At 37.9% G+C, this 27,729-nt stretch overlaps 1 protein-coding gene and 1 pseudogene across 1 annotated transcript; one reads left to right on the plus strand and one right to left on the minus strand.

Moving 5' to 3' along the window:
- The first annotated feature begins 5,396 nt into the window (after positions 1-5,396).
- On the plus strand, positions 5,397-6,341 carry LOC103253800 (olfactory receptor 52B4-like). Its single transcript, XM_008052017.1, has one exon. It carries the CDS (start codon positions 5,397-5,399, stop codon positions 6,339-6,341), a length of 945 nt encoding a protein of 314 aa, XP_008050208.1.
- A 15,408-nt stretch (positions 6,342-21,749) lies between these two features.
- Positions 21,750-22,680, minus strand: LOC103253801 (annotated as a pseudogene).
- Positions 22,681-27,729: the final 5,049 nt, after the last annotated feature.

Below are 27,729 nucleotides of genomic sequence, written 5' to 3' on the forward strand. Positions count from 1 at the left end.
CCCAGGAAGGCAAGGGTGGTTCATCATATGCAAGTCAATAAGTGTGATCCGCTACATATGCAGAATTGAAAACAAAAGCCATATGGTAATTTCAATAGATACGGAAAAAGTATTTGATGAAATTCAGCATCTTTTCTTGATAGAAACCCTCAGCAAAATAGACAGAGAGGAAATATTCCTCAAAATCATAAAAGCCATATATGACAAGCCCACAGTCAACATCATCCTAAACTGAGAAGAGTTGAACACATTTCCCTCAGAACTAGAACAAGGCAAGGATGCCCACTTTCACCACTCCTAGTCAGCATAATACTGGAAGTTCTAGCCAGAGCAACAAGGCAAGAAAATGAAATAAATGTATCCATATTGGAAGAGAAGAAATTAAACTATCTCTGTATGATGATATGATCTTATACCTGGAGAATCCTAAAGACTCCTCCAAAAGACTCCTGGTCTTGATAAGTGAATTCAGTAAAGTTTCAGGATACAACACAAACAAATCATTAGCGTTGCTATACACCAGTAACAAATAAACTGAGAATCAAATCAAGAACTCAATACCATTAGCAATAGTAACCAAAAAACTAAAATACTTAGGAATATTTATTTATTCCAGAAGAGTTTTTTCCAGGTTTTCTTCTAAAATTTTTTATGGCTTCAGGTCTGAGATTTAAGTCTTTAATCCATCTTAGTTGATTTTTGTATGTGATGAGAGATAGGGATCAAGTTTCATCTTCTTCATGTAGCTATCCAATTTTCCCAGCACCACTTGTTGAATACAGTGTCCTTTCCTCAGTGTCTACTATGTCAAAACGTAGGAATATACTTAATCAAGGAGATGAAGGACCTGTTCAAAGAGAACTGCAAAACTCTGGTGAAAGAAATTGCAGAGGACACAAGTGGAGAAATATCCCGTGAGGAACCAACACTGGTAAAATGACCATGTTACACGAAGCAATCTACAGATTCAAAGCAATCTCTACCAAACTACCAATGTCATTTTTCACAGAATTAGAAAAACAATTCTAAAATTCATATGGATCCAAAAAATAGCCTGAATAACCAGAGCAATTCTACACAAAAAGAATAAAGTCAAAGGCATCACATTGCCTGACTTCAAATTATGCTACAAGGCTGTAGTAACCAAAACAGCATGGTACTGATATAGGAGCAGACACATGGATCAATGGAACAGAATAGAGAATCCAAAAATAAACTCAAATACCTACAACCAACTGATCTTTGACAAAGCAGGCAAAAACATACACTGGAGAAAGGACACCCTATTAAACAAATGGTGCTGGGAAAATAGGATAACAACATGCAGAAAAATGAAATTTGATGCCTGTCTCTTCCCATATACAAAAATTAACTCAAGATGGATTAAAGACTTAAATGTCAGACCTGAAACCATAAAAATTCTAGAAGAAAACCCAGGGGAAACTCTTCTGGACATTGGCCTAAGCAAAGAATTTATGACTAAAACCCCAAAAGCAAAAACAATAAAAACAAAAATAAATAAGTGGGACTTAATTAAACTAAAAAGCTGCTGCCCAGCAAAAGAAATAATCAACAGAGCAAATAAGCAACCTACAGAGTGGGAGAAGACATTCATAAACTATGCATCTGACAAAGGACTTATATCCAGAATCTACAAAGAACTCAAACAAATCAGCAGAAAAAAACAAATAACCCCATTAAAAAGTGGGCAAACGACATGAACAGATATCTCTCAAAAGAAAATATACAAATGACCAACAAACATATGAAAAAATATTCAACATCATTAGTCGTCAGGGAAATGAACATTAAAACCACAATGAGATACCACCTTACACCCATCAGAATGGCCATTATTTTAAAATGAAAGAAAACTAGATGCTGGCATGGATACAGAGAAAACAGAACATTTATACACTGTTGGAAATGTAAATTAGTGCAGTCGGTATGGAGATTTCTCAAAGAACTAAAAGTAGATCTACCATTTGATCCAGCAATCCCAGGAACTGAAGGTCATTATTAAAAAAAAAAGACACCTGCACCCACATGCTCATCGCAGCTAATTCACAATTACAAAGATGTGAAATCAACCTAAATGCCCATCAACCAATCAGTGGATAATGAAAATGTGGTATCTACACAATATGGAATACTATTGAGGTATCAAAAAGAATGAAATAGTATCTTTTGCAGCAACTTGGATGGAATTGAAGACCATCATCCTAAGCAAACTAATGCAGAAACAGAAAACCAAGCACCACATGTTCTCACTTATAAGCGGGTGCTAAAGCAAGGTTCTGCAGAGACATAGAGAATGGAAGAAAGGACACTGGAGACTCAGAAGGAGAGGGAGGAAAGGGGTGGAAGGATGAAAAATCACCTGTTAGGTACAATGTGCACAGATGGGGGTGGAGGCTACACTTAAAGCCCAAATCAAAATCTATTTTTACCCCCTAAACTTGTTGAAAGTTTAAAAAAATAACTGAGCTTTCTGGCTACTTCCAGCCACTTGAGAGGCTAAGGAAAAAGGATTGCTTGAGCCAAAGAGTTGGAGGCTGTGGTAAGCTGTGATCATGCCATTGTACTCCAGTCTGGATGACAGAGTGAGCTCCTGACTCAAAAAAAGAAAAAGAAGGTTCATAATCCTTCATATTTTACTAAAATGGTACAGAAAAAATAGAATAAGAATGAGAGGGAAAAATGTGGCCAAATATGACTGAATCTACATGAAACTTTTATTGAAATTTATGGTAATGTTTTTGTAGCTTTTCTGTTTTAATATTCTCAAAATAAACATTTAATGAAGAAATAATATTTTATCAAGCATTTCTATAAGTTACGTAGGAATTGAGTCTTTCTGAGTAAACTCAATCCACCATTTTAAATAGAAGTCAATAAGTGTATCATTATACACATGCACAAACAAAGCTATCTCTTCTTTACAAATATATGCATACCACTTGTTTGGACTAATTTAACAAAGACAAACCACAGAGAATATCTAAAGGGTGGAGATACGTCACCAACAGAAAGATATTGGGAATGTGGCCACTGAGCATTAATTGTAGATTTGCTGACAGCCAAAGGAATGGAACATAGAGACTATTACTTCTTTATAACTTGATGTATGTAATTATATTACAGACATTAAAATTTTAATGAATACATTAAATCTCTCTGACATTAACAATCAAAATTCATTGTTTCAGTTTCCAGAATATGAAGTGATATGACAAATGTGGTACAAATTTCATTTTAAATTTGACTAAATTATAAAGAAAGCCTTGCGGGAATAACTTTTTAAAATAATCTGTACATTGGATAGTTAACGTTTTGTGCTGATTTGAAATAGAGTTAATATTTAATAATTCTTGTTAAAATGAAAACAGTAATATTTGGTATGGTAACACTAACATTTTATTTATTGCAGATAATACACGTGGTCATCTAATCCAGGGATGGAGTTGTGAAGAAGGTGTTGTGCACTGGCTTAGAGGATTATAACTTGACTCATGTGTGTGTAATGGAGGGGTTGTTGAAAGTATACCTCTAAATCTAGGTTCTCTGGAGTCATCACTTCCCCTGGGATCTTTAGGCAAATGCATAAATATCTCTGTCCCCTCCACTGCTCAGAGTCCTCCTGTGACACATCCCTTTCTAGGCTATGAAAACTCCATTCAAAGCAGGCAAGTATGTTATTTACTAATTAGGGGTAAAACTTTTTGGGAGGAGAGGAAATGCAGAGTATCCCATTCAGACTAGCAGGTTATGGGACCTAAGGTAGGTATTTGAGAATATTAGAACCTTTGTCTGGAGTTAAATAGGCAGAGTAAAGAAGACCAGAGTTACAAATATGGGTGATCCCAGTGGAATGGGAAGTGGTGTGTAGGAGAGGAGAACAAGAGGCCATGGAAGTCTTTTTACCTTAACTGTGCCAAGGACCCCTGAGGTCAATAATAGGAAGATGACAGGTCCTGACTACTGTAAATATTCTGCTCTTTCTTTATTCTCATCCAATCTTTGTGTGCTATATTCTAGAAATGCATAAAAGAAGAAGTTTGCTACTGATAGTTAAAGAAACAAAAAAGAATCCAAATATCAAAAACTGTTGGAAATTCAATTATATATTATTTCAAAACCCTTGTGGCATAAATACAGGGGATAGGGCATGGCAACGTGCTCAGGGGCTCTGCCCACCCCCTTTCACTGCCAACCATAAGGCCTTGTCAATTTTCCTCAGCTAAGTATGGTGTCTTACTCCTTGACTCATTTCACAGATCAGACAATGATGTATTCTACAGTTAGATAATGTTCAAATTCCAGAAATATTTTATTTCTTACTAACTGTGCCAAGTTCAATGACCCTCATCTTCATATTCTGAAAAATTGCAGATGATAATATTACTCTCCTGTGTCGCTACAAGTAATAAACAAGGTACTCTAAGTTATGTTTTTACAACAGTACCCAACATAAAATGAGTAATTTTAAAAGTAGTTTTGTTAATCCTGTTTTATTGTAAAAATATTATGTCGATACATCATTTTCTTCTACTAAGGAAAGCATTATACTTTCCTTTTAGATTACTTCTCCTTTCTAATCCATTCTCTAACCACTCCAGATATATACACCTAACACTCTTCAGTGTGAAAACCCATGATGGCCGACCAGTTCCTCACAAAATAGGATCCAAGCACCTTAATTTATAATCAGAGCCAATATACTGTTTCTATCTTTCTACTGTTGCCTAATATATGTAATCATACAGCTACATAGGATACACACTGCTTTAAATGCATTAAATATTTCTATGCTAAAAGTCTTCTTTTTTATTATAAATATGTGGAGTACAATTCAGGATTAGGTATGCAAACATTGATTATGCAGGTACCCTTGTTGATAAGATGTGCCCCTCCCTCCCCTAGAAGTTTCCCTCAACTGCCAATCCCACCCCACCTCCCCTGACAGTTTCCCACCACTGCCAATCCCTTTCTTATAGTATTATGATAATGGTGCTAACAGCCTTTACTTAAACTCCCAAATGATTTTACCCCATTTTCCACCTAGTTCACTTCTACCCAGTGACATCCTGCAGTCAAATAAACCAAATTATTCTTTGCATCGTGTTCCTCTAGCAGGTCTTGTGCCACTAATGTGTTCACTTAGCATATTATTTAAGTGTGAATGTCTATCCCGTCTGTAAGATTATTAACTTATTGAAGAAACAGATGATATATTCGTCTTCTCATCCTGTATAGTTCCTGGCACAACAACTATGAAAAAGAATCAAGCAGATGCCATAAACCTGTGGTGACTTTTTTAAAAAAATTTGAGTATATTATGAATGTTGTCTCTCTATATAAACAAGAAGTGAGGTCCCAGGTCATCGGCATAGGATATGATTACCTTAAACCACACTGGTGTTAGCCACACAGTCTTCCACTTGCTGGGCATCCCCGGCCTCGAGGACCAGCACATGTGGTTTTCTATCCCTTTCTTCATCTCCTATGCCATCGCTCTACTTGGGAACAGCCTCCTCATCTTCATTATCCTCACGAAGCGCAGCCTCCATGAACCCATGTTCCTCTTCCTCTGCATGCTGGCCGGAGCAGACCTAGTCCTCTCCACGACCACAGTCCCTCAGGCCTTGGCCATCTTCTGGTTCCATGCGGGGGAGATCTCCCTGGATCGCTGCATCACTCAGCTCTTCTTTATCCACTCCACCTTCATCTCTGAGTCAGGGATCTTGTTGGCGATGGCGTTCGACCGCTACGTTGCCATATGCTACCCACTGAGATACACCACTATTCTCACAAACTCCTTGATTGGTAAGATTGGAGTGGTTATCTTTCTGAGAAGTTATGGTACAATATTCCCCATAATATTTCTTCTGAAAAGACTAACTTTTTGCAGAAGTAACGTTCTTCCACACACTTGTTGTGAGCACATTGGCCTGGCCCAATTTTCTTGTGATGACATCAGAGTAAACATCTGGTATGGTTTTTTTGTCTTAATGTCAACAGTGATTTTAGATGTCATGCTAATTTTTATTTCCTATATGCATATTCTCCGAGCTGTTTTCCACATCCCATCCCAAGATGCTCGCCACAAAGCTCTCAATACTTGTGGTTCCCATGTCAGTGTCATCATCCTCTTTTATGGGCCTGGGATCTTCTCAGTGCTCACTGAGCGGTTTGGACGCCACATCGCACCCCATATTCACGTACTGCTGGCAAATGTCTGCATTCTAGCTCCCCCCATGCTGAATCCCATCATTTATGGAATCAAGACCAAACAGATCTGGGACCAAGTGATTCATGTCTTGTTTCCAAAAGTGAAATGACTTTAGGAATGAAAGCCAAACTACTGTTCTCTCAACATTGCTAGCAATACAGGAGGTGAACTTTAGCAGTCCTAGAAGTTGAGAAGCAAATGGGACTAAATAAATACCTAAATGAGTCTGTCTTTCTGGAACAAACCCACTAGGGAAGTTTTGGTGATCTTCAAGGCCTCCAGTCAATAATAAGAGATCAATTTTTTGGTGACTCAATGACTTATCTCATTCTGAGTCTGATAAATAGATTAGTTCACCTTTTTAATTCACTTTTAGTCTATAGCACCAGATAAAATGTGGAGAGAGATGAACTATGGATAATTGCTGGACTAATCGTTTCTGGTTTGCTTCATGCCTTGATGGGGTGAACTATCTTCTGTTCCTCTTATCTACCTTAGGCATTCTTATCCCTGTCCTCTTTATCACAAATTTTGTTTTTTATACGCTCATTTTTATCTGTCTACATTTTGATATTCCTCCTATTAGGAAAGAATGAAGGAAGGCAGGAGAGGGACCTCTGACACCCATATTCCCCTATGACTTGTTTTCTCCCTCTCTCTCTCTCTTTCTCTCTCTCTCTCTCTCTCTCTCTCTCTCTCTCTCTCTCTCTCTCTCTCTCCATTGCCATGAAACATCTCTTTAATATTAAAAGAGAGTTGCAGATACAGTCAGGATTCAATATCTTTCTCCCTATGTTTCTTGATCTCACTCCAGCCAGACTTTATTCCTACAACACTGGCACTGCGTGTCACAGGAACCTCTACACTGCTAAATTGTAGTCAACACTCAACCGACATCTCACCTGACACATCAGTCACATTAGACACAGTCAAGCATTTTCTCATTCTTGAAACTACTCACTCATCTCATCTTAGATAATAGAGAGGAAATAAAATCTGTACGATAATTATCCACAGTTTTAACATCAAGATATTCACTGCTAATATCATTTTCTAGATTGTTATATATTTTCTACTGTGAATCATTCACTTTTTTAACATCAGATATTCACTGCTAATATCATTTTCCAGATTGTGATATATTTTCTACTGTGAATCATTCACTTTTTTAACATCGAGATATTCACTGCCAATATCATTTTCTAGATTGTGATATATTTTCTACTGTGAATGTATGGGCAAATATATTTTAAAATTGGATTATAGTCTACTTACTCTTTCAGATATACCCTTCTCACTTAGCAAAATGATGTGGACTTATTCCCATGCCAAAGATATAGGCCTTTGCAGACATTTTTAATGCCTCTCTATTGTATTCAGTACAAGAATGTGCCATATGTAATTTAGCCAAATATACTCTTTTTTAAAACCATTTTTCACATGTCATTGTAATTGTTTATTTAGTGTTCATTTCCCAGTTAAGAGCAGGCTCACCTTTCCATATATGTTCCTCCTAAGGTGTCCATTATATCATCTCAAAGAGTAGGCATTAAATCAAGATGTTTAAAATACATTTCTTTGTAAATTGTAAAACTATAAAATTATATTTAAATGATGGAGATAATGAAATAGATAAAGGAAGTATATGTATTATTTCTATTAGTTTGTTTTATAATTAGTTTGTTTTAGAATGCTTTTTCTTTGTTCTTTTATATATTTTTACATGTATGAAACTATTATTTTCACATAGATTCATAAATATTTATTATATCTTATAATTTTTGCTGGTTGTAAAATATGCCAATTTATGAAACAATCACAATTTACTTATCCATTTTATTATTAGTAGTATGTAGCATATTTCAAATGTTTCAGTTGTCCAAAAAATTTGTATTTATTAAAACATTTATCTATTTTGTCTGTCCATTAATTTTAGTTATACCTGTGTCCTAACATATTACTTCGTCAAGTTAGCAGTCTTTTCCATTGTTTCTTTTGTGCTCTTCAGAAGTATTTCAAAATCAAACAAGAATTACATTAGTTTAATTTTTTATATCCCTGGATATAAAAATACAAACTAACAAAGCAGCATTTTAAAGATGAATAATCACACCCACTAAACAAAATAGTTTATAATCACAAAATATTTTCTCATTTTAGCATACTTTCATATAATTAAATATTTATGTCTTGCTCTTTTTTGCATAATGTTATATAACAAGTGTTTTCCTCTGTCATCAAAAATTATACACAATTTTTTTTATTATTATTATGAAGGTGTGGGATACAATTCAGGGTTAGGTATACAAACATTGATTATGAGGCACCCTTGTTGATGAGGTATGCCCCTCCCTCCCCTAGCAGTTTCCCTCTACTGCCAATCCCACCCTCCTCCCCTGACAGTTTCCCATTACTGTCAAATGCTTTCTTATAGTGTTATAATTGTGAGTGAGAACATATGATACTCTGTTCTTTGTTTCTGTGATAGATCACTGAGTATGATCGACTCCAAATCCATTCAAGTTGTTGCAAAGTCCATATATTTGTCCTTCTTTATGGCTGCATAATATTCCAATGTGTATATGTACAACATTTTCTCTATCCAGTCCAGCTTTGATGGGCAACATGATTGGTTCCATGTTTTTGCTATTGTGAATAGTGCTGCAATAAACATGCGTGTACAAGTATCTTTTTTGTAGAATGATTTGAGTTCCTCTGGGTATATTCCCAATGGGGGATTGCTGGGTCATATGGAAGGTCAATTTCCAGTTCTTTCAGAAATCACCAAACTGTTTTCCAAAGAGGTTGCACTAGTTTGCATTCCCACCAGCAGTGTAGAACAAAAATAAAACAAACAACAGATGCTGGCGAGGATGTGGAGAAAAAGGTACACAATTATTAAGTTTTAAAAGCATATAATAGGCCATTGTCTTACTAGACTCTGGCGTGGCCATGTTCTCTGAGCTATGACTGTGGCCATGTTTCCTGGCTTTGGCCCCCTTCCCTACCTTGGGGACATAAATCTCCTCTTTATTTTCTCTTTTTCTCCCTCTCTTACTTTTTAAATAAACTATATTTTCTAATTTTAAAAAAAGTATATAATATACTGTTTTGTGGGTATATTGTATTTTAGCCAACTAGTATTTTCTTGTTCAATATTTGTTGACAAGTAATTGATAGCATAAATAAAATTTTCATGAGCATAGGCATTAATAAACATTTGCTGTAGTTTGTGTACTTAAGGTACACTATAAGAAAGATTCTTGAAAAACCGTACCATGTATATATGTGACTGAGTCCTGGTCAGGTTGAATATGTGTTTTTTATGCAAAAGTCTTCTTTTTTGTTATAATTTTTATTTATTTATATAACTGACCCCAAAGATTGTTTATATTAATCACGTACAATATGATGTTTTAAAATATGTATGCATAAATCAAACTAATTAACATATGCATTACCTCACATAATTAATATTATTTGTGATGAGAACACATAAATTCACTCTTAGCAATTTTTAAGAGTACAACACATTGTTATTAACTATAGTCACCATGTTGTACAATTGATCTCTTGAACTGATTCCTCCTATCTAACTGGAATTTTGTATGCTTTAAGCCAACATCATCTCAACTGCCTCCTCCCACCCCCAGCCTCTGATAACCACCGTTTTATTCTCTACTTCTGTGAGTCCAATGTTTTAAGATTCCATATATAAGTGACAAGAGGGGTATTTGTCTTTCTGTGTCTGGCTTATTTCACTTAATGTAATGTCCTCCAGGTTCATCTATGCATATGCAAATGAAAGTACATCAGCTTTTAAGGCTGACTAGACCTCCATTTTGTATATACATATATGACATTTTCTTTTTTTTTTTTTTTCTTTTTTTTTAGTTGAAGTCTCACTCTGTCGCCTAGGCTGGAGGGCAGGGGCATACTCCCGGCCATCGCAGCCTCGACCTGCTGGGCTCCAGCGATCCTTCCGCCTCAGGCTTCAGAGTAGCTGAAACTACAGGCGCACACTACCGCGCCCAGCTAAATTTTTGATTTGTTGTAGAGATGAGGTCTCGCCAAGTTGCCAGGCTTGAACCTGCAGGCTCAGGCAATCCACTCACCTCAGCCCAAAGGCACGGGATTACAGGCTGAGCCACCGAGCCCGGTTTATATGGCATTTTCTATATACATTCACCTGTTGGTAAACACTTGAATTGATCCTGTAGTTTGACTGTTAAGACTAATGCTATGCTACAATGAAAGGGGTGAAGATATCTCTCAAACATACTGATTTCATTTCCTTTGATTATGTATATTTGGTAGTGGGATTGCTGAATGATCTGGTAGTTCCACTTTCATTTTTTTGAAGAACCTCTAAACTGTTTTCAGTATTGACTGTAGTAATTAACTTTCCCACCAACGGAGTGCTCACTTTCTCCACATTCTGTCCAACACTTGTTTTCATTCATTTTTTTGTTATTGTTATATGCCCAAAAAAGTTATATCTATGATGATTTTTTAAACATATTTAGGAGGCACAGTTTTTTTTCCAGTGCCTCTCAACTTTATTTTATTTTAAAGATGTGGGGTATAATTCAGGATTAGGTATACAAGAGGCCATCATACAGGTAAAGTTTGGGCCTCCCTTTGGTTCCCATTTTGCCTGGTTTGAGATCAGGTACCCTTATTGACGTTGTGTCCCCCTTAACCCTAGCAGTATCCTGATACTGGCAATTCCTTTCTTATAGTATTATGGTAAACGTTCAGGGTCCACTTATGAGTGAGAACATGTAGTACTCTGTTTCAGCCTTCCAAGTAGCTGGAACTACAGGCACGCGCTACCACGCCCAGCTGATTTTTTGATTTATTGTAGAGATGAGGTCTCGCTGCCCAGGCGGGTCTCGAACCCGCGGCCTCAGGCAATCCACTCACCTCAGCCTCCCAAAGGCCCAGGATTACAGGCTGAGCCACCAAGCCCGACTAGTAGCACATTTTTTTATCCAGTCCAGTTTCGATGAGCAGCAAGGTTGGCTCCATGTTTTTGCTATTGTGAATAGTGCTGCAATAAACATGTATATGCAGGTATCTTTTTTGTAGAATGATTTGAGTTCCTCCAGATATAGTCCCAGTAGGAGGATTGCTGGGTCATATGGAAGGTCAATATCTAGTTCTTTTAGAAATCATCACACTGTTTCCCAAAGAGGTTGCTCTAGTTTGTATTCCACTAGCAGTGTAGAAGCGTTCCTTTTTCTCCGTGTCCTCAGCAGCATCTGTTGTTGTTTTATCACTATGGTCATTCTTACTGGGATTAGGTGGCATCTCAATGTCGTTTTGATTTGCATTTCTCTGATGATGAGTGAGGCTGAGCACTTTTTCATGTGTCTGTTGGCTGCCCATATATCGTCTTTTGAGAAGTAGAGTCTGTTCATGTCTTTTGTCCACTTTTTAATGGGACTGTTTGTTTTTTACCTTTCAGTACATTTGAGTTCCTTGTAGATCCTGGATATTAGGTCTTTGACAGATATACAGTTGGAAAATATTTTTTCCCATTCTGTGGGCTGTCTCCTCACTCTCTTGGTCCTGTTTCAATCTTCTGCATGTGGTCAACCAGTGTTCCCAGCACCATTTACTGAATAGGTTGTTCTCTCCCCAGTGGTTGTTAGTAGAGGCATGACTGTTCTTGAGGAGGTACAGTTTTCTTACCTCCTAGTGCAGTTTTCTTACATGGATATATTATATATGTGGTGAAGTCTGAGGTTTTAGTATACCCATCACGAGAATAGTGAACATTGTACTTAGCAGGTAATTTAGCAACCCTCACCCACCTCCCACCCTCCCACTTTTGGAGTCTCCAATGTCTGTTTTTTCACTCTGTATGTCATGTGTACCTATTGTCTAGCTTCTACTTATGCATGATAGCATGCTGTATTTGACTTTATTTTTCTGGGTTATTTCACTTAGGATAATAGCCTCCATTTCCTCCATCCACATTGCTGCAAAAGACATGATTTCATTCTTTTTTTAAGGCTAAGTAGTATTCCATTGTGTGTGTGTACATATATCACATTTTATTTATGCAGCCATTCATTGATAGACACTTAGGTTGCTTCTATGTATTTGTGACTGTGAATAATGCTGTGACAAACACACAGGTGCAGATATCTTTTTGATATAATGATTTCTTTTCCTTTGAGTAGATATCCAGTAATGGGATTGCCAAACCAAGTAGTAGTTCTATTTTTAGTTGTCTGAGAAGTCTTCATGTTGTTTTCCATAGAGTTTGTACTAATTTATCTTCTCACCAATAGTATATGAGTGTTCCCTTTTCTCTGTTTCCTTTTCAACATCTCTTGTTTTTTCACTTATTAATAATAACTATTCTGACTGGTATAAGATGATATCTTATTGTGGTTTTAATTTGCATTTATCTGTGGATTAGTGATGTTGAGCATTTTTTCATATGCTTGATGGCTATTTGCACATCTTCTTTTGAAAAATGTCCAATCTTGTCCTTTGCCTACTTTTTTTTTTTTTTTTTTTTTTTGAGAAAGCAGGATTTATTGAGAGGACAGAAAAGCTCCCATAGTTGGAGGGGACCTGAGGGGGTTGACTCCTTGCCTACTTTTTAATTAGATTATTTGTTTGTTATTACTATTGTTGAATTGGTGAAGTTCCTTTTAAATTCTGGATATTAGTCCTCTGTCAGATTATAGTTAGCAAATATTTTCATTTATTCTATAGGTTGTCTGTTCACTCTGTTGACTGTTTCTTTTGCTGTGTAGAAGCTTTTTCTTTTAAGTCCCATTTATCCATTTTCGTTTTGTTGCTTGTACTTTTGAGGTCTTAGTCATTAATTTTTTGTCTAAAGTTCAAAAGATGTCGCCATAGGTTTTCTTCTAGTGTTTTTGTAGTTTCAGGTCTTACATTACTCAACTCAGTCCATCTTGAGTTGATTTTTTTATATGCTGAAAGATAGAGGTCCAGTTTTATTCTTCTGCATATGGCAATTCAATCTTCCCAGCACCATTTTTGAAAACAGTGTCCTTTCCCCAGTGTGTGTCCCTGTCAACTTTGTCAAAGATCAGTTGACTATAGATACATGGCTTTATTTCTAAGTTCTCTGCTCTGTTCTGCTGATCTGTGTCTATTTTTATATCAGTATCATGTAGGTTTGGTTATTATATCCTTATAGTATAATTTGAAGTCAGGTAATGTGATGCTTTCAGCTTTGTTCTTTTTGCTTAGGGTTGCTTTTGCTATTTGGGCTCTTTTCAGGTTCCATGTGAATTTTAGGATTATTTTCCCTAATTCTGTGAAAACTGACATTCATAATTTGATAGGGATTTCATTGGATCTATAGATTGCTTTGGGCAGTATGATCATTTTAATAATATTAATTTTTTGATCCATAAAAATGGAAATTTTTCATTTGCTTCATCTATAATTTCTTTCATCAGTGTGTTGTAGTTTTTCTTAGAGATCTCTTATCTCTTTGGTTAAATATATTTCTAAGTATTTTTTATCTATTGTGAATGAGATTGCCTTCTTGACTTGGTTCTCAGCTGATTGTCTTTGGTGTATAGGAATGTTACTGATTTTTGTATGTTGGTTTTGTATTCTGAGACTACTGAATTTATTTATCACATCTAAGAGTTTTTTAGTGGAGCCTTTAGAGCTTTCTAGATATAAGATCATATTATCAGTGAACAGAGAAAATATGATGTCCTCTTTTCCAATTTGGGTACCTTTCATTTCTTTCTCTTGCCTGATTACTCTGGCTAGGACTTCCAGGACTCTATTGAATAGGACCGGTGAAAGTGGGCATCCTTGTCTTGTTCCAATTCTTAGAAAGGAATGCTTTCAACTTCTCCCCATTCTATATAATGCTGACTGTGGGTTTGTTGTATATGATCTGTATTATTTTGAGGTGTTCAAAGGAACATTGTTCCACCTACACCTAGTTTGTTGAGGATTTTCATCATGAAGAAATGCGAATTTTATCAAATGCTTTTTCTGCATCTATTGAAGTGATCATATGGTTTTTGTCCTTAAATATGTGTATGTGATAAACCACATGTATTAATTTGTATGTGTTGAACCATACTTACATCCTACTTGATCATGGTGTATAGTCTTTTTATGAGGTGTTGGATTTGGTTTGCTAGTACATTTCTTTTTTTTTTTTTTTTTTTTTTTGTAGAGATGAGGTCTCTTCAAGTTGCCCAGGCTGGTCTCAAACCCGTGAGCTCAGGCAATCCTCTCACCTCGGCTTCCCAAAGTACTGGGATTATAGGCTTGAGCTACTACACCAGCCTGCTAATATTTTTATAGCTTACTATTTAACACGTAATTCTCTGCCCAAATGACCTCTTCTCAGTGAGAACTTCTCCGACAACACAATCTTAATTACAAATGTCCAAATATAGAATTATAAATTTTCACACCAAAATTTATAATGAAGCTTCATCTTAGGCCAAATGGGACGGCTCAGCCACTCTTTCTCAGCTTAAGTAGCTGGGTTCTAAAACAAGATTTAAAATCTGATGTTGACCCCTTTATACACACACCTGATTTGCTTTGAGTCAGACATTCATTTATTCACATTTTCCCTAAAACCAGTCTGTCCCCTAAGGTCTATAATATCTATCTTATCATTTGTTTTGTGAGACAACCCATCATCTCTCTAGAGTGCAGTTTCCCTCATTGCAATGGGTAAAAGAAAGTTGGCTAGGGTTTATTCCTGGGGGCCTTAAACTAATTGGTCTATGCCAAGCCATTAATCTCCAATCTCCCACCTCACTCAAGGATCTCCCCTTGTTAAATTGTTTTTGATAGCTAAGCATAACCATGGACACTCTGATCATGCAATTTCAGCAACAGGAGAAAAAAAATCATCATTTTTGCTGAAATAAAATTTATAAAGAAATGTTTGTTAGATAAAAGTTTAAGACTTAGACCAGGTTCAGTTACTCATGCTTGTAATCCCAGCACTTTGGAAGGCCTAGGCAGGAGGATTGCTTGAGCCCAAGAGTTCGAGACCAGCTTGGGCAGCATAGTGACATCTCATCTCTACAAAATAAAAAATAAATAAAAATAAAAATTGTTAGGGTGAGGGAAAATGGATGGAGCAAGGGGCGCAGCACCGCTGGGGCTGGCAAGCCAGAGGTTCCACGCTGGGAACCCAGAGATCCGAGTAAATGCAAAGAATTGCAACACACAAAAAGGTTAAGAAATAAAAGTTTATTTAAAAGTAAATTAGAGAAAGAGAAGGAAAAAAGAAGATTCACCTCCCCAAGGTGGGGGAGGGGGCCAAAGCCAGGAAGCATGGTGAAAGCCATAGCTCAAAGAGCACATGGCTACACCAGAGTCTAGCAAGGCAATGGCCGCTGGTTGCTTGTGGTTGAGTCCTTTTAACCATTCCCCTTGATGGGGGAAGATCATTAAGGTGATTGGGTGGTGGTCTGCTTCCACATCATCCCAAAGGGGCAGACAAATGCAGGTACTGATGATGTCAGGTGATGGACAGTAGGCAGATGGGTGGGTTAGTCACATGATTGCTGCCATGGTGGGGATTCTTTGTGTCACATAGGTTAACCCTGGGGCAGGGGTTTCCTGCAAGAGACTTGTTAGACATTTGCAACTCACAGATTTCTTGACCAAAGGTGGGGTGGTCATATTATTACTTTTATGACTTTGGCCATGATAAGGAATCAAAAGTTTACTAGAGATTATTATCCTGAACCATGAATGGTTGAGCTATCCTGGTCGTGCATCTGGAGATTTGCCTAGGGGGGATGGGATAGGCTGCTATCTGTCCTGCAGTAGAATATCTAAATGCTTTCTAATGGTTACGCTGAGACAAAAAGACTAAAGAATAAGTTAAGTTTCTTCTAGGTTTCTATAGGTACCTTTCAAAAATAATTCATGATTTAAATTTTACTTTAACTCACACTAGCATTTTAATTAAACAAATTTTATTTCATTGTTTTCAATATACTTTAAAATGTAAATACTAATATTTGCAATATGTATTTTCTTATCACATTGCACATATTCAACCTGGCCTGAGATTAGCCAGCTATAAATTAACATTTCAAAGTATCTTATATATGAAAAAATAACAGAACACAGACAAAGTTTCATTCATTAATATGGTAGTGACAACTTGATTTATACTGGCAACCATTTGAAAAATATTAAACAAAAGTCTACTGGTGGGCTACAGCATAGCTTAATGTATATGTGAAGTATTTTGCATACCACATAAAATTCTTATTATGTAACATTAAATTAAAATGTAGCATGTAAGTTATTATATAATATATTAATCTATGAAAAATACTTAAATAACAAAATATTTTCTAAATATTAATGAACATATTTCACAGGAGTAATTCCTGGGAGTTACAATACTTCTTCACAATGCATTTTTTAAACAAAAAGATGTTGCAGAAAAACTGAAAATGAAATTTTAACTTCAAAATAAATGGAATAAATAGCAGTAAGTAATGGACTTATCTTAAAATGAAAAAAAACTGATATGCAAAGCAAAAGGGGACCAATCAAATTTTTCAAAAGACTAGTGATTTGACTACCTGGGCATTAGTAAGCATCAGGGTACCCAGTTTAAGAATGTCTACCAATAACTATTATCACATTTATTCATTAATCATCTCACTATTCATTCTTTCAACAAATACTTAATGAAGTTCTAAAATGTGCCAGGAATGGCTGTAGCTGCTGTAGACAAAGCAGTGCAGGTATCACCCAAAAGTGCTTTCCCTCATCAAACGTGCATTTACTTGAAGAATGTGGAAACAAACTAAATAAGTAAGGAAAGCTGGCATACAGCCAGCCAGCTCTGAGTAATGGTTTCTTGTTACCAGCAGCAGCTGCGGTAGTATTGTATGTTGTAGAGAAAAGTAATATGTGAAAAGGTCTTAGAATGCCAGTGGTAGGAAATCACCGGGATTGCTATTTTAAACAGAGCAGTGTGGTGGTTAATTCTACATGTCCGCTTTGCTAGACATGGTGCCCAGTCATTTTGTCAAACAGCAGTTTAGATATTGGTGTGAAGGTATTTTTAGATGTGATTAATATTTTAATCAGTAGACCTTAGTGAAACAAAGAACCCTCCCCAGTGTGGATGAGCTTCATCCAATTAGTTGAAAGCCTTAAGAGCAAAACTAAAGTCCCAAGGAGTAAAGAATTCTGTATCCAGATTGCAAAATGAAATTTCTGCCTAAGTTTCTAGTCTTCAGACTAAAGACTGTAACATCAATTCTTACCTAAGTTTCCAGCCTGCCAGCCTACACCACCACAATCACATGAACCACTTTCTTAAAATATATATATATCTCTGTCTCTCCCCCTCCCTCACCTTCTCCTTCCATATGCCTGGCATATTTTAGGAATAACCTAGAGGCAAAAACAATTAAAGCAGAATGAGTAAGAATTTGAGGCCACACGCAAAATCAAGTAGGACCTTTAAGTCCTTAGGCTCTTGGGAGTGCCACTGGGGCTCTGCGACTAAGGCTAAGTTTTTAGCCCTTGTGCTCATACTGAACTTCTTCCTCCTAAAACCTGCTCCCCAGTGGAATTAAAGGTGTTCCAAAAACTAATTGTTTCACCTAATAGTTACTAAAAGGTAAATTCAAATTATGACTGTAAAAGGTTATCTATAAATAAATAAAAATGAAAGCAAAAAGCAAAGGAAAAATGTAAAAAGGTTGTTGGTATACAAATAAAGTTTTAGTAAGAAAACAAAAAAGAAAGAAATATAAAAATATATATATATTTATCTAAGAGGAAATCTTATATGGTACATTTCTGTCCTATAATAAAATAAATAGTTATGAAAGCCTTAAGTTCAGTCCTAAATGCCACCCATTGTCAAGTCTAAAAAACGATTGCCAATTAGTTTAACTACTGATGTTCATTCTTTTAAGCCAAGTAATATGGTATGGGTAAAAGAGTAAAATGTACAACCCCTAAAGCCCCTCTGAAGGGGGCCATTCACTGTTCTTTTCCAGGAAGGCCCTTTACCCTTCCCCTCCTATACCTGGTTCCAAAGGCCAAATCCCACCTCCTCCTATTCCTGGACAATCCACCTACCCAAAATCCTACTGTTCATTTCCCCTCACTATCAGGAATTCCCCTGTTCACAATCCCAACTCAACCATCACCTGTCAATGTTACCTGTGCCCCACCTGGCTTCTTCTTCTGGTACTGTCCCTAAACATCACTTAACTTTTCTTTTAGATATGTTCTCTTCCAGGTTCTCTATTTACCTCCACAGTCTACTCCAAGACAGCTGGTTACTACTGCCCTCGTGCCCACTGAAGAACTGGCCGGAACAAGTTGCCATTCTACATTTACAAGAAACTTTCAAAAATCTTCACCTTCAGTGCCTACCTCTGGACCCTATCCTGGCTGGTTCTGTGCCCTTCCCCCACCTCACCCCACAACGCCCACATCCAGCAGGAAGCAGCCAGAAAGAATAACGATGCCCCTCTCCCAAATAAACAGAAAAGGTGGGAATGAAAGGCACAGAGAACAGTCAGAAGGGCGTCCCCAAGATGGCGCTGCCTCCCAAAGACAACAAAGGCCCTAAGCGGCTTTTCCCGCCCGCGCGAAACTTAAACCTGTGCTCAAACAACCTCTCCCTATAGAAATGCTACCTCATAGTCTCCTCCAATAAGACTCAAACACGGCACTGGCCAGCCCCTGCAAGGTCCATAAATACACCCTTCTCCCTGCATAGCTCTCTCTCTCCTTCTCTCTTACTCTCTCTCTCTTTTACACTCTCTCGCCCTCTCTCCCCCTCTCTCCTTTTCTCTTGCTTTCTCTCTGTCCCCACCACTCTCTTGCTGGCTCTCTCACTCTCTCTCTCCTTCCCTCTTTCTCTCTCTCTCTCTTGCCCTTCCTCGGTTACAGTCCCTTCATGTAACTGCCCCTTTAATAAATCTCTTGGTTCAGACCGGGAGTGGAGTCATTACTGGTGCCAAACTTCTTTCAACCAGAAAATTGAGAAGTTTCTTCTTCCGTTTTTATGGTATCAGCCTAAAATAATAGGATGAGTGGGAAGAGTTGGGTGATGAAACTGATCTGAAATTAGATGGTAGTGATGTTTACACAATGTTGTGTTATACTAAAAACCACTAAATTGCACTCTTTAAAAGGGTGAGTTGTATATGTTAATTATATCACAATTATAGGTGTTAAGATAAAATAACAGAATGAAAATATTCACTGTGGGTATGTATGTGAAAAGTTGGTATCCAGAGGGAGCCCAATAAGAAGATATTGAGTGACATCATGTGTGAAATGAAGAACTGAAGATGGACCTGAATAATTTAAAGAATAACTTATCTTCTTCTTCACATCAATATCTAAACTGCTGTTTGACAAAACAAAGGTTGTGAGGTTTGGTGGTAAGAAAAAAATTGGGGGGTTGAATATTAAATTTGAGATGGTTGTTAGACATACAAGTAGATATGTTAAACACAAATTAGAAATATAACTCAATCAAAAGAGTTTATTTAGCCAAGGTTGAGGACAAGCCCTGGAAAAAATATAAGTCACAGAAGTATCTGTGACCCATGCTTTTTCCCAAGCTGGTTTTTGGAACTTCAGTATTTAAAGGGGAAATAGGAAGCAGGAGGAAAAAGAAAGAGGGGGATGGTAGACAGTGAGGCAGATGGTTATACTCTTGTGAGACTCTGACTAGGCTCAGTAAACCTACATTTTACATGTGAAAATAAGGGAGTAGAGGGAAAAAAGGTCAATTACACATCTACATTTTACATAAGATAAAGTAAACATGTGGAAAGAGGGAGTGGAAGAAGTGAGGCTATGAATTACAAATTTTGTCTGTGACAAAAGGAAGGTGGTATTGGTGACAGTTTCCAAGCTTAACTTTCCCTTTGGCATAGTGAGATTGGGGTCTATTTTCTTTCACAAAAGTCATGAAAATGGATGAGATTAGAGATTGATTGTACCTAGAGAACAGTCGGAGTTCTAGGACAGAGCCCCAGAAGTTCAAGTTAAGAAATCAAGGAGCTGAGGAAAACCCACCAAAGAAGACTGAGGAGTCATCAGGAAGAACATGGGGACACGAATAGAGTAGAATGAGGAAATATTTTATATTTTTTTTTTATTTATTGTAGAGATGAGGTCTTGCAAGTTGCCCGGGTGGGTCTCAAACCCACGTGCTCAGGCAATCCACTCACCTCGGCCTCCCAAAGTGCTGGGATTACAGGCTGAGCCACCAAGCCTGGCCTTGATTGAGGAAATATTTTCAAAGGAGAAAGGACGGTTGAACGTATCAAAATGCTGCTATTCATTAAGGTGAGGATGAATTTTGATGATTTCATTTAGCAGTGTGAAAATCATTATTCAATTTTAATAAATAATGTTTTCCAAAAAAATTACAAACAAGAAAACACTTCAGAAAATACCATTTAAACAGTTGGCCCAACCTGACCTTGCTTATACAGCTCAAGAAAGCTCATATAGTTTATGTGTCACAAAAAAAGAAAAGAAAAAGAACTTTCTGCTCAGCTCCTATACTTTATATACAAGTTGGATAAAGACAAAGATAATCTAAAAAAAAAATCATTGTGATGCTGACACGTGACATTTCAGTGACATGGTGTGGTGCAAATGAAAGTGGAGTGAGACCAAGAAAACAGTAAGGGCAGAGATTCAAGCCCACAGGAGGACAAATCATTTAAGGTGCTTTCCTCTAAGATGGAGAAGAGAAATGAAGTATTAACAGTAGCTGTAGGTGATGTGGATTCAAAAGTTATCTTTAAATGTTTGTTTTGTTTTGTTATGCTTTTACATTGGAGAAATAACAGAATGAACCATAAAGAGCAAAAACTTGAAGATACAGAGGACATAGAGGAGAAAGTTCTAAACTTAATGAGATTAAGCTGTTCAAAACATAAATGGGCAACTTGGTGAGACCTCATCTCTACAATAAATCAAAAAATTAGCCGGGTGTGGTAGCGCACACCTGTAGTTCCAGCTACTGGAAGGCTGAGACGAAAGGATCGCCAGAGCCCAGCAAGTCGAGGCTGCGGTGGCCAGGAGCATGTCACTGCACTCCAGTCTGGGTGACAGAGTGAGACTCCAACTAAAAAACAAAAACAAAAAAAAACATAAAACACAACAGAACAGGATTGTTCAACAATTACCAGGAAAAGCCACTGACAGATTTATCTCATCCAATCCTCCAGAGTTATAGAGATAAGAGAATCCTAGTGGCCAGATCTACTTCTCAATTCTATGGGAGAGACAATGACTTAAGTTTCCAAAGACACATATTTAGTGACAGATTAGAAGCTTTAGAAGAAACATGCACCAAAACCTCATTGATGAAATTGCTCTAGAAATACCAACACCCGGAGTCATTTAACTAGTATCTCACCTGCTGCCATGGAGTGATGCAAAGGTCACCTCACACATGAAGAAGAATGCCAAGGAAAAAGAATGTCAGTTTCCAACATCAAAGTCATTTCTACTTTGTAAACAACATGTGTACCACCTGGTCTCGGACCTGTTTGGTCTTGACCCCATAAATGATGGGATTCAGCATAGGTGGAGCCAGAAGGCAGACATCGGCCAGCAGAACGTGAATATGGGGTGCAATGTGGTGTCCAAATCGCTGAGTAAGGGTGGTAAAGATCCCAGGCCCATAAAAAAGGACAATGACACAGACATGGGAGCCACATGTGTTGAGAGCTTTGTGGCAGGCATCTTGGGAAGGGATGTGGAAGACAGCATGCAGAATCAGCACGTAAGAAATAAAAATCAGCACAAAATCTATGACCACTGTTGACAAAAAAACCATACTAGATGTTCGCTTGGATGTCATCACAGGAAACTTTAGCCAAGACAATACGCTTACAACCAGTGTTCTGGAGAATATTACCTTCGCAGAATGTCAGTCTTTTCAGTAAAAGTACTATGGGAAAAACTGCACCATAACTTCTGAGAAAAACAGTTACGCCAGTTTTCCCAATCAGAGCATTTGTAAGAATAGTGGTGTATCTCAGTGGGTAGCATATGGCTAGGTAGCGGTCGAACGCCATCACCAACAAGATCCCTGACTCAGAGATGAAGGTGGAGTGGATGAAGAAGAGCTGAGTGATGCAGCGATCCAGGGAGATCTCCCTCGCATGGAACCAGAAGATGGCCAAGGCCTGAGGGACTGCGGTCGTGGAGAGGACAAGGTCTGCTCCAGCCAGCATGCAGAGAAAGAAGAACATGGGTTCATGGAGGCTGCGCTTTGTGAAGATAATGAAGATGAGCAGGCTGTTCCCAAGCAGAGCGATGGCATAGGAGGTGAAGAAAGGGATGGAAAATCACATGTTCTGGTCCTCGAGGCCAGGGATGCCCAGCAAGCGGAAGACTGTGTGGCTAACACCAGTGTGGTTTAAGGTAGTCATTCCTGGAACAGACAACCTGGAATCCCACCTCTTATTCACAGAGAACAGTCTGATTACACTCAAAGCTTTTCATTGACCAGGTACGGTGGCTCAAACCTGTAATCCCAGCACTTTGGGAGGCCGAGGTGAGAGGATTACCTGAGCCCACGGGCTCGAGAACAGCCTGAGCAACTTGGCAAGACTTCACCTCTACAGTAAATCAAAAAATTAGCCAGGCATGGTAGCGTGCACCTGTAGTTCCAGCTACTTGGAAGGCTGAGGTAAAAGGATCGCCTGAGCCCAGCAGGTCAACGCTGGGGTGGCCATGAGCATGCCACTGCACTCCAGCCTGAGCGATGGAGTGAGACTCCAACTCAAAATTTTTAAAAAAACTTTTCATTGACGTTACCAGGGGACTTTCATACCTATATGATTCTATTCCATTCTGAAGGTGCCAAAAGCTATGATATGTAAAATAGGATTCATTTCTGAATGAAACCTTAATCTCATAAATAAGATAGACATTAACATAGCTAACAAAAATAAAATGATAACATTAACACATTAGTGAGACAAGAAGATTTGAATCTAGAAACACAATAGAAGGAGTAACTGTCACTGTTAATACTTGTAACAGACTTGAGAATTAATATATATCTGAATAAAGCCAGACCCAAAAAAAAAAACACAGTGAAACACACATGATCTCACTTATATGTGGACTCAAAAAGAGTCAAACACATAGAAGTGGAGAGCAGAATGGTGGTTACTAGGGAGGGGAGAGGAAGGAGGAGATATTTGTCAAAGGGTATAAAGTTTCAGTTAGACAGGAGGAATAATCACTTAAAATCTATTGCTTAGCATAGTGACTATAGTTGATAATAATCTAATAATATTTCAAAATTGTTAAGAAAGTAGGTTTTTTTTTTTAGTTGGAATCTCACTCCGTTGCTCAGGCTGGAGTGCAGTAGCACACTCACAGCCACTGCACCCTCAACCTGCTGGGTTTAAGTGATCCTTCTACCTCAGCCTTCCAACTACAGGAATGTGCCACCAGGTCCAACTGATTTTTTTGATTTATCATAGAGATGAGGTCCTACCAAGTTGCCCAGGCTGGTCTCATACCCCTAGGCTCAGGCAATCCTCTCACCTCAGACTCCCAAAGTGCTGGGATTATAGACATAAGCCACTTCACCTGGCCAGAAAGTAGATTTTAAACCTTCTCACCATAAAAAGATAAGCATGTGAGGTGATGGATATGTTAATTAGATTGACTTAATCATTTTGTAATGCATACATATATCAAAACAACAGTAAAGATTTGAATTCAAAGAAATAGTGAAGTGTTTTCCCTGGTAAGAAAAATCAATGAATTGATGGATTACTGTCACAGTGAAATAAGATCAAGAAAACAGTCTTCTTTTTTTTAACTTTCTTAATGTTAGGCACAGATGAAAAGATGTTACTTATGACAACCTTCAATCTCTTCTAGCAGCATGGGCCAGGAGGTAATTGTGACCATCAATTTTCCAAAATAAGAATTTGAGGCTCAGTATGTTTATCGCAGCATTGTTCACAATAGCAAGAACATGGAAGCAACCATGCTGCCCATCAAAAGAGGACTGGATTTTTTAAATGTGGTACATATACACGATGGAATACCACGCAGCCATAAAAAAAAACAAAATCATGAATTTCGCAGCAACCTGGATGGAACCAGAGTCTATAATACTGAGTGACCTCTCACAGAAACAAAGATCCAAGTATCACATGTTCTCACTCATATAATGGACCTTGAACATCCAATGTAATACTATAAGAAAATGACTGACGGTACTGGGAAACTATGGGGGGGAGAGATGGGATAACAGTAGCAAATATCTGTCTGGGGATGGGGAAACACCTCTTATCAACAGGGTGCCTGAATGAAATGTAATTGTATACCCAACCCTTACCCACAACATCATAATAAAAAATATTGATAACAAAAAAAAAAAAGAATTTGAGGCTCAAGAATATTGTCATAAATCAAAGAATAAAGATGGAATGTGAAGCTTTTCTAAATTTACTAAACACAATTTCCTCATCTTTGAAATGAATTAACTAAAAGTCTCTAAGTGGAGAAGACTTCCAGAGGTAGGCAGGGTGGTAGGGGTAAAGGAGGTGGAAGGGATGCCAGTGAGGAGGGTTGAGGGGCAGCCCTCCAGCAGATAACTCTGTCTTATCCCTTTACCACAAAATAAAGAGCAGGGATGATACACCAAAGGGTTTATAATTATTCATGGTTAGCCAGGTGCAGTGGCTCATGCCTGTAATCCCCCCACTTTGGAAGGCAGAGGCAAGAGGATTACCTGATCTCAGACGTTCCAGGCCAGTCTGAGCAATACGGCAAGACCTCATCTTTACGATAAATCAAAACAAAATCAGCCGAGCAGGTGGCACATGCCTGTGGTTCCAGCTCCATGGAAGGCTGAGGCAGAGGAATCACCTGAGCCCAGCAGGTTGAGGCTGCGGTGGTCATGAGCATGCCACTGCACTCCAGCCTGAGCAACAAAGTGAGAATCCAACTCAAAAAAAAAATTATTTATGATTAAAATTCCATCAGTTTTTGATACTTGCTTACTTGTTGATGTCACTACAAGAAACAAGTGTTTATTTTAATAAAGATATAAAGTACATGTGCACCTTGTATCCAAGCCTGCTGAAGGCAGTTGAGAAATGACTTTGCTATCCAAGGTGCTACAGAATGAGAAGCCAGGTGCTAACATGAAAAGAAGGCAAATGGGCCCAAGCTATAAAGACTGGTGGGAAAGACAGAAAATACAAAGTTATTTCAGATTCTATAAGAAACACAGTAGATTTAGTGGACAGAAGTCTCATTATTCTCCTGAAGCACAGGAACCATTATTTCTAAAAAGAGTAATTTTTCACTCTCGAGCCCAATCTCTAGGTCCTAATCTCTCCACACTACCTCCAGTTTTGTTTTGTTTCTTAACTTGGTATCTATTTGCAGGATATGAGCTTGGTGCAGAATGTAGGTAGTGAGGAAGTTCAGGGCAGAGAAATGAAGAGACACAGATAAACCATTGTCTGAATTTTGCATTTATTCAATGCCTGGCACACAGCAAATACACATAATCATTTGTTCTCTTGTCCTCCAAGTTTTATTCTCCTCATCTTTAAATTTGATTTCCAGAATAGAAAAATTCGCTCCTATTTTCATACGGAAAAATAAACCTAAAAATGACTGAAACAGTACTGAAAACAAAATTATGTGAACAGAGCCCAGTAGAAGCTTCTAAGGATATGTCTGCCATAGACAATTGCCACAAGGTAAGTCTGTGACCACACAACCCCTATGAGAATACATAGTTCCCTGAAGAAAGCCATCCTCCTGGAGGAGATGGGAGAAATCAAAACAGATATGAATATGCCATTGAGGACTGGTGGGCAAGTGTGTGCACCACTATGCTGACAAGGAGATAGCAGGAAAAGGAGAAGAAGACAAAGTAAATAAGATTTAAGTAACTTAAAAGAGAAGCTGAAGAGGACTAGCTCATAAATGTCTAAAATCATGGATATTGGATATTTAGGGAGTAGCAAAGAGGATTTTTCTTTGGGAAAGAAAGAATACAAACTGAGGAGCTTGCCGATTGGGGGCCCATCTCTGGGTTGCATAGTCTCAAGTTGCATGAACCAGAGTGACTGTAACTCAAGGTCACCTTAATAATCTCAAATGCCTCAGGAAGTCTACAGCCTTTATCCAGGCACCTTCAGCCCCCTGGAAAAGTCACCTCTGTCTCCCTGAGTTCTGCTGCTGAGATAGCCGCCCCCACTCAGGGCACTCTCACAGTTTGCCCAGATATCAGGAATGGTAATTCTTTTGTTGACCCATCCCACAGTTCACTCTGGTTTCATAAGAAGTCCAATTTAATCAAATGAGCATCTAACTCATAGATACAAGCATATCTAATAATCTGTCAGTGTTACTTAGTTCATCATTGTCTTTCTGAGGTCTGAAAATGGCCTTTATTTTGTTTGTGCATTGCCACAATCCAGCACACTGAAGCACAATGTAATTCCTCAATAATGAGAACAGTTTTATGAGAGGTATTAAGGATCATAACAGGAGCCATGAATGAGTCCCTTTAAATGTCTCAAATGTTTACAGTAATCAGAATCTGGTACCAACATGGACTCTTCTCTGCTGAGGCTCAGAGCTCCTTGGTACACTGGACTAAACAGGGTCCTCATACCCAGAGTGTCACCCTTCTTCCATCCAGACAGAACCTTCCATTCTACTGATACGGTCCATGTTTGTGACTCTGTTCCAATGGTATGTTGGTAAAAACAGCGAGAGAGAGAGAGAGAGAGAAGGGAAGGAGTTTGGATTTTTTAGATGAAAATATTTCTGCCTTTTCAGCTTTCAAATTGCCAGTATGATGCCCCTGTATGTAGAGTTGGAAGAAATGTATACAACTGACTCCCACAGTGACATGAGCTGGCTCCAACACACTGCTACCATCACTCTTGTTCTACTCACAAAACTCCAAAGTTCCTCGTATTTTCAATCATCTACCTTAGGACCCACAACCTCATAACTCCTAGTATTCCTCCTGAAATTTTATTCCCCTGCAATAAAACAGTCACTCACATGTTTCAGGTGGAGTCTTCATGGGATAGAATGGGATGAGTTGCTAGAGGACTCTGAGGGATGGGCTTTAGGGAACAGATTTTTATTCATTTGCCTAGAGACTGCAGAATGAACTAGTTAGTACACAAGGGATCTCCGATGTCATGCACATGAGTCAAGTTGCTACACTTCTTTGGTCCTGCCCACACCACCCACTCCTCCACAACTCCATCCCTAGATTACATGTACTTGTGGATTATTTTCAATAAATATGATACATTGTTATGTATAATATTCTTTTTCCATTTTAATATAAATTAGTAAATTTTAATCTCATTATCTATGAACTCATACAATTTAAAAATTCATTCACACATTATTACTTTTCATCATTTTACTTTTTTAGAACAGTTTTATGTTTAAAGAAAAATCATAAA

Source organism: Carlito syrichta, unplaced genomic scaffold (assembly GCF_000164805.1).
Source record: "Carlito syrichta isolate Samal-C Ts95f unplaced genomic scaffold, Tarsius_syrichta-2.0.1 Scaffold253521, whole genome shotgun sequence".
NCBI lineage: Eukaryota > Metazoa > Chordata > Mammalia > Primates > Tarsiidae > Carlito > Carlito syrichta.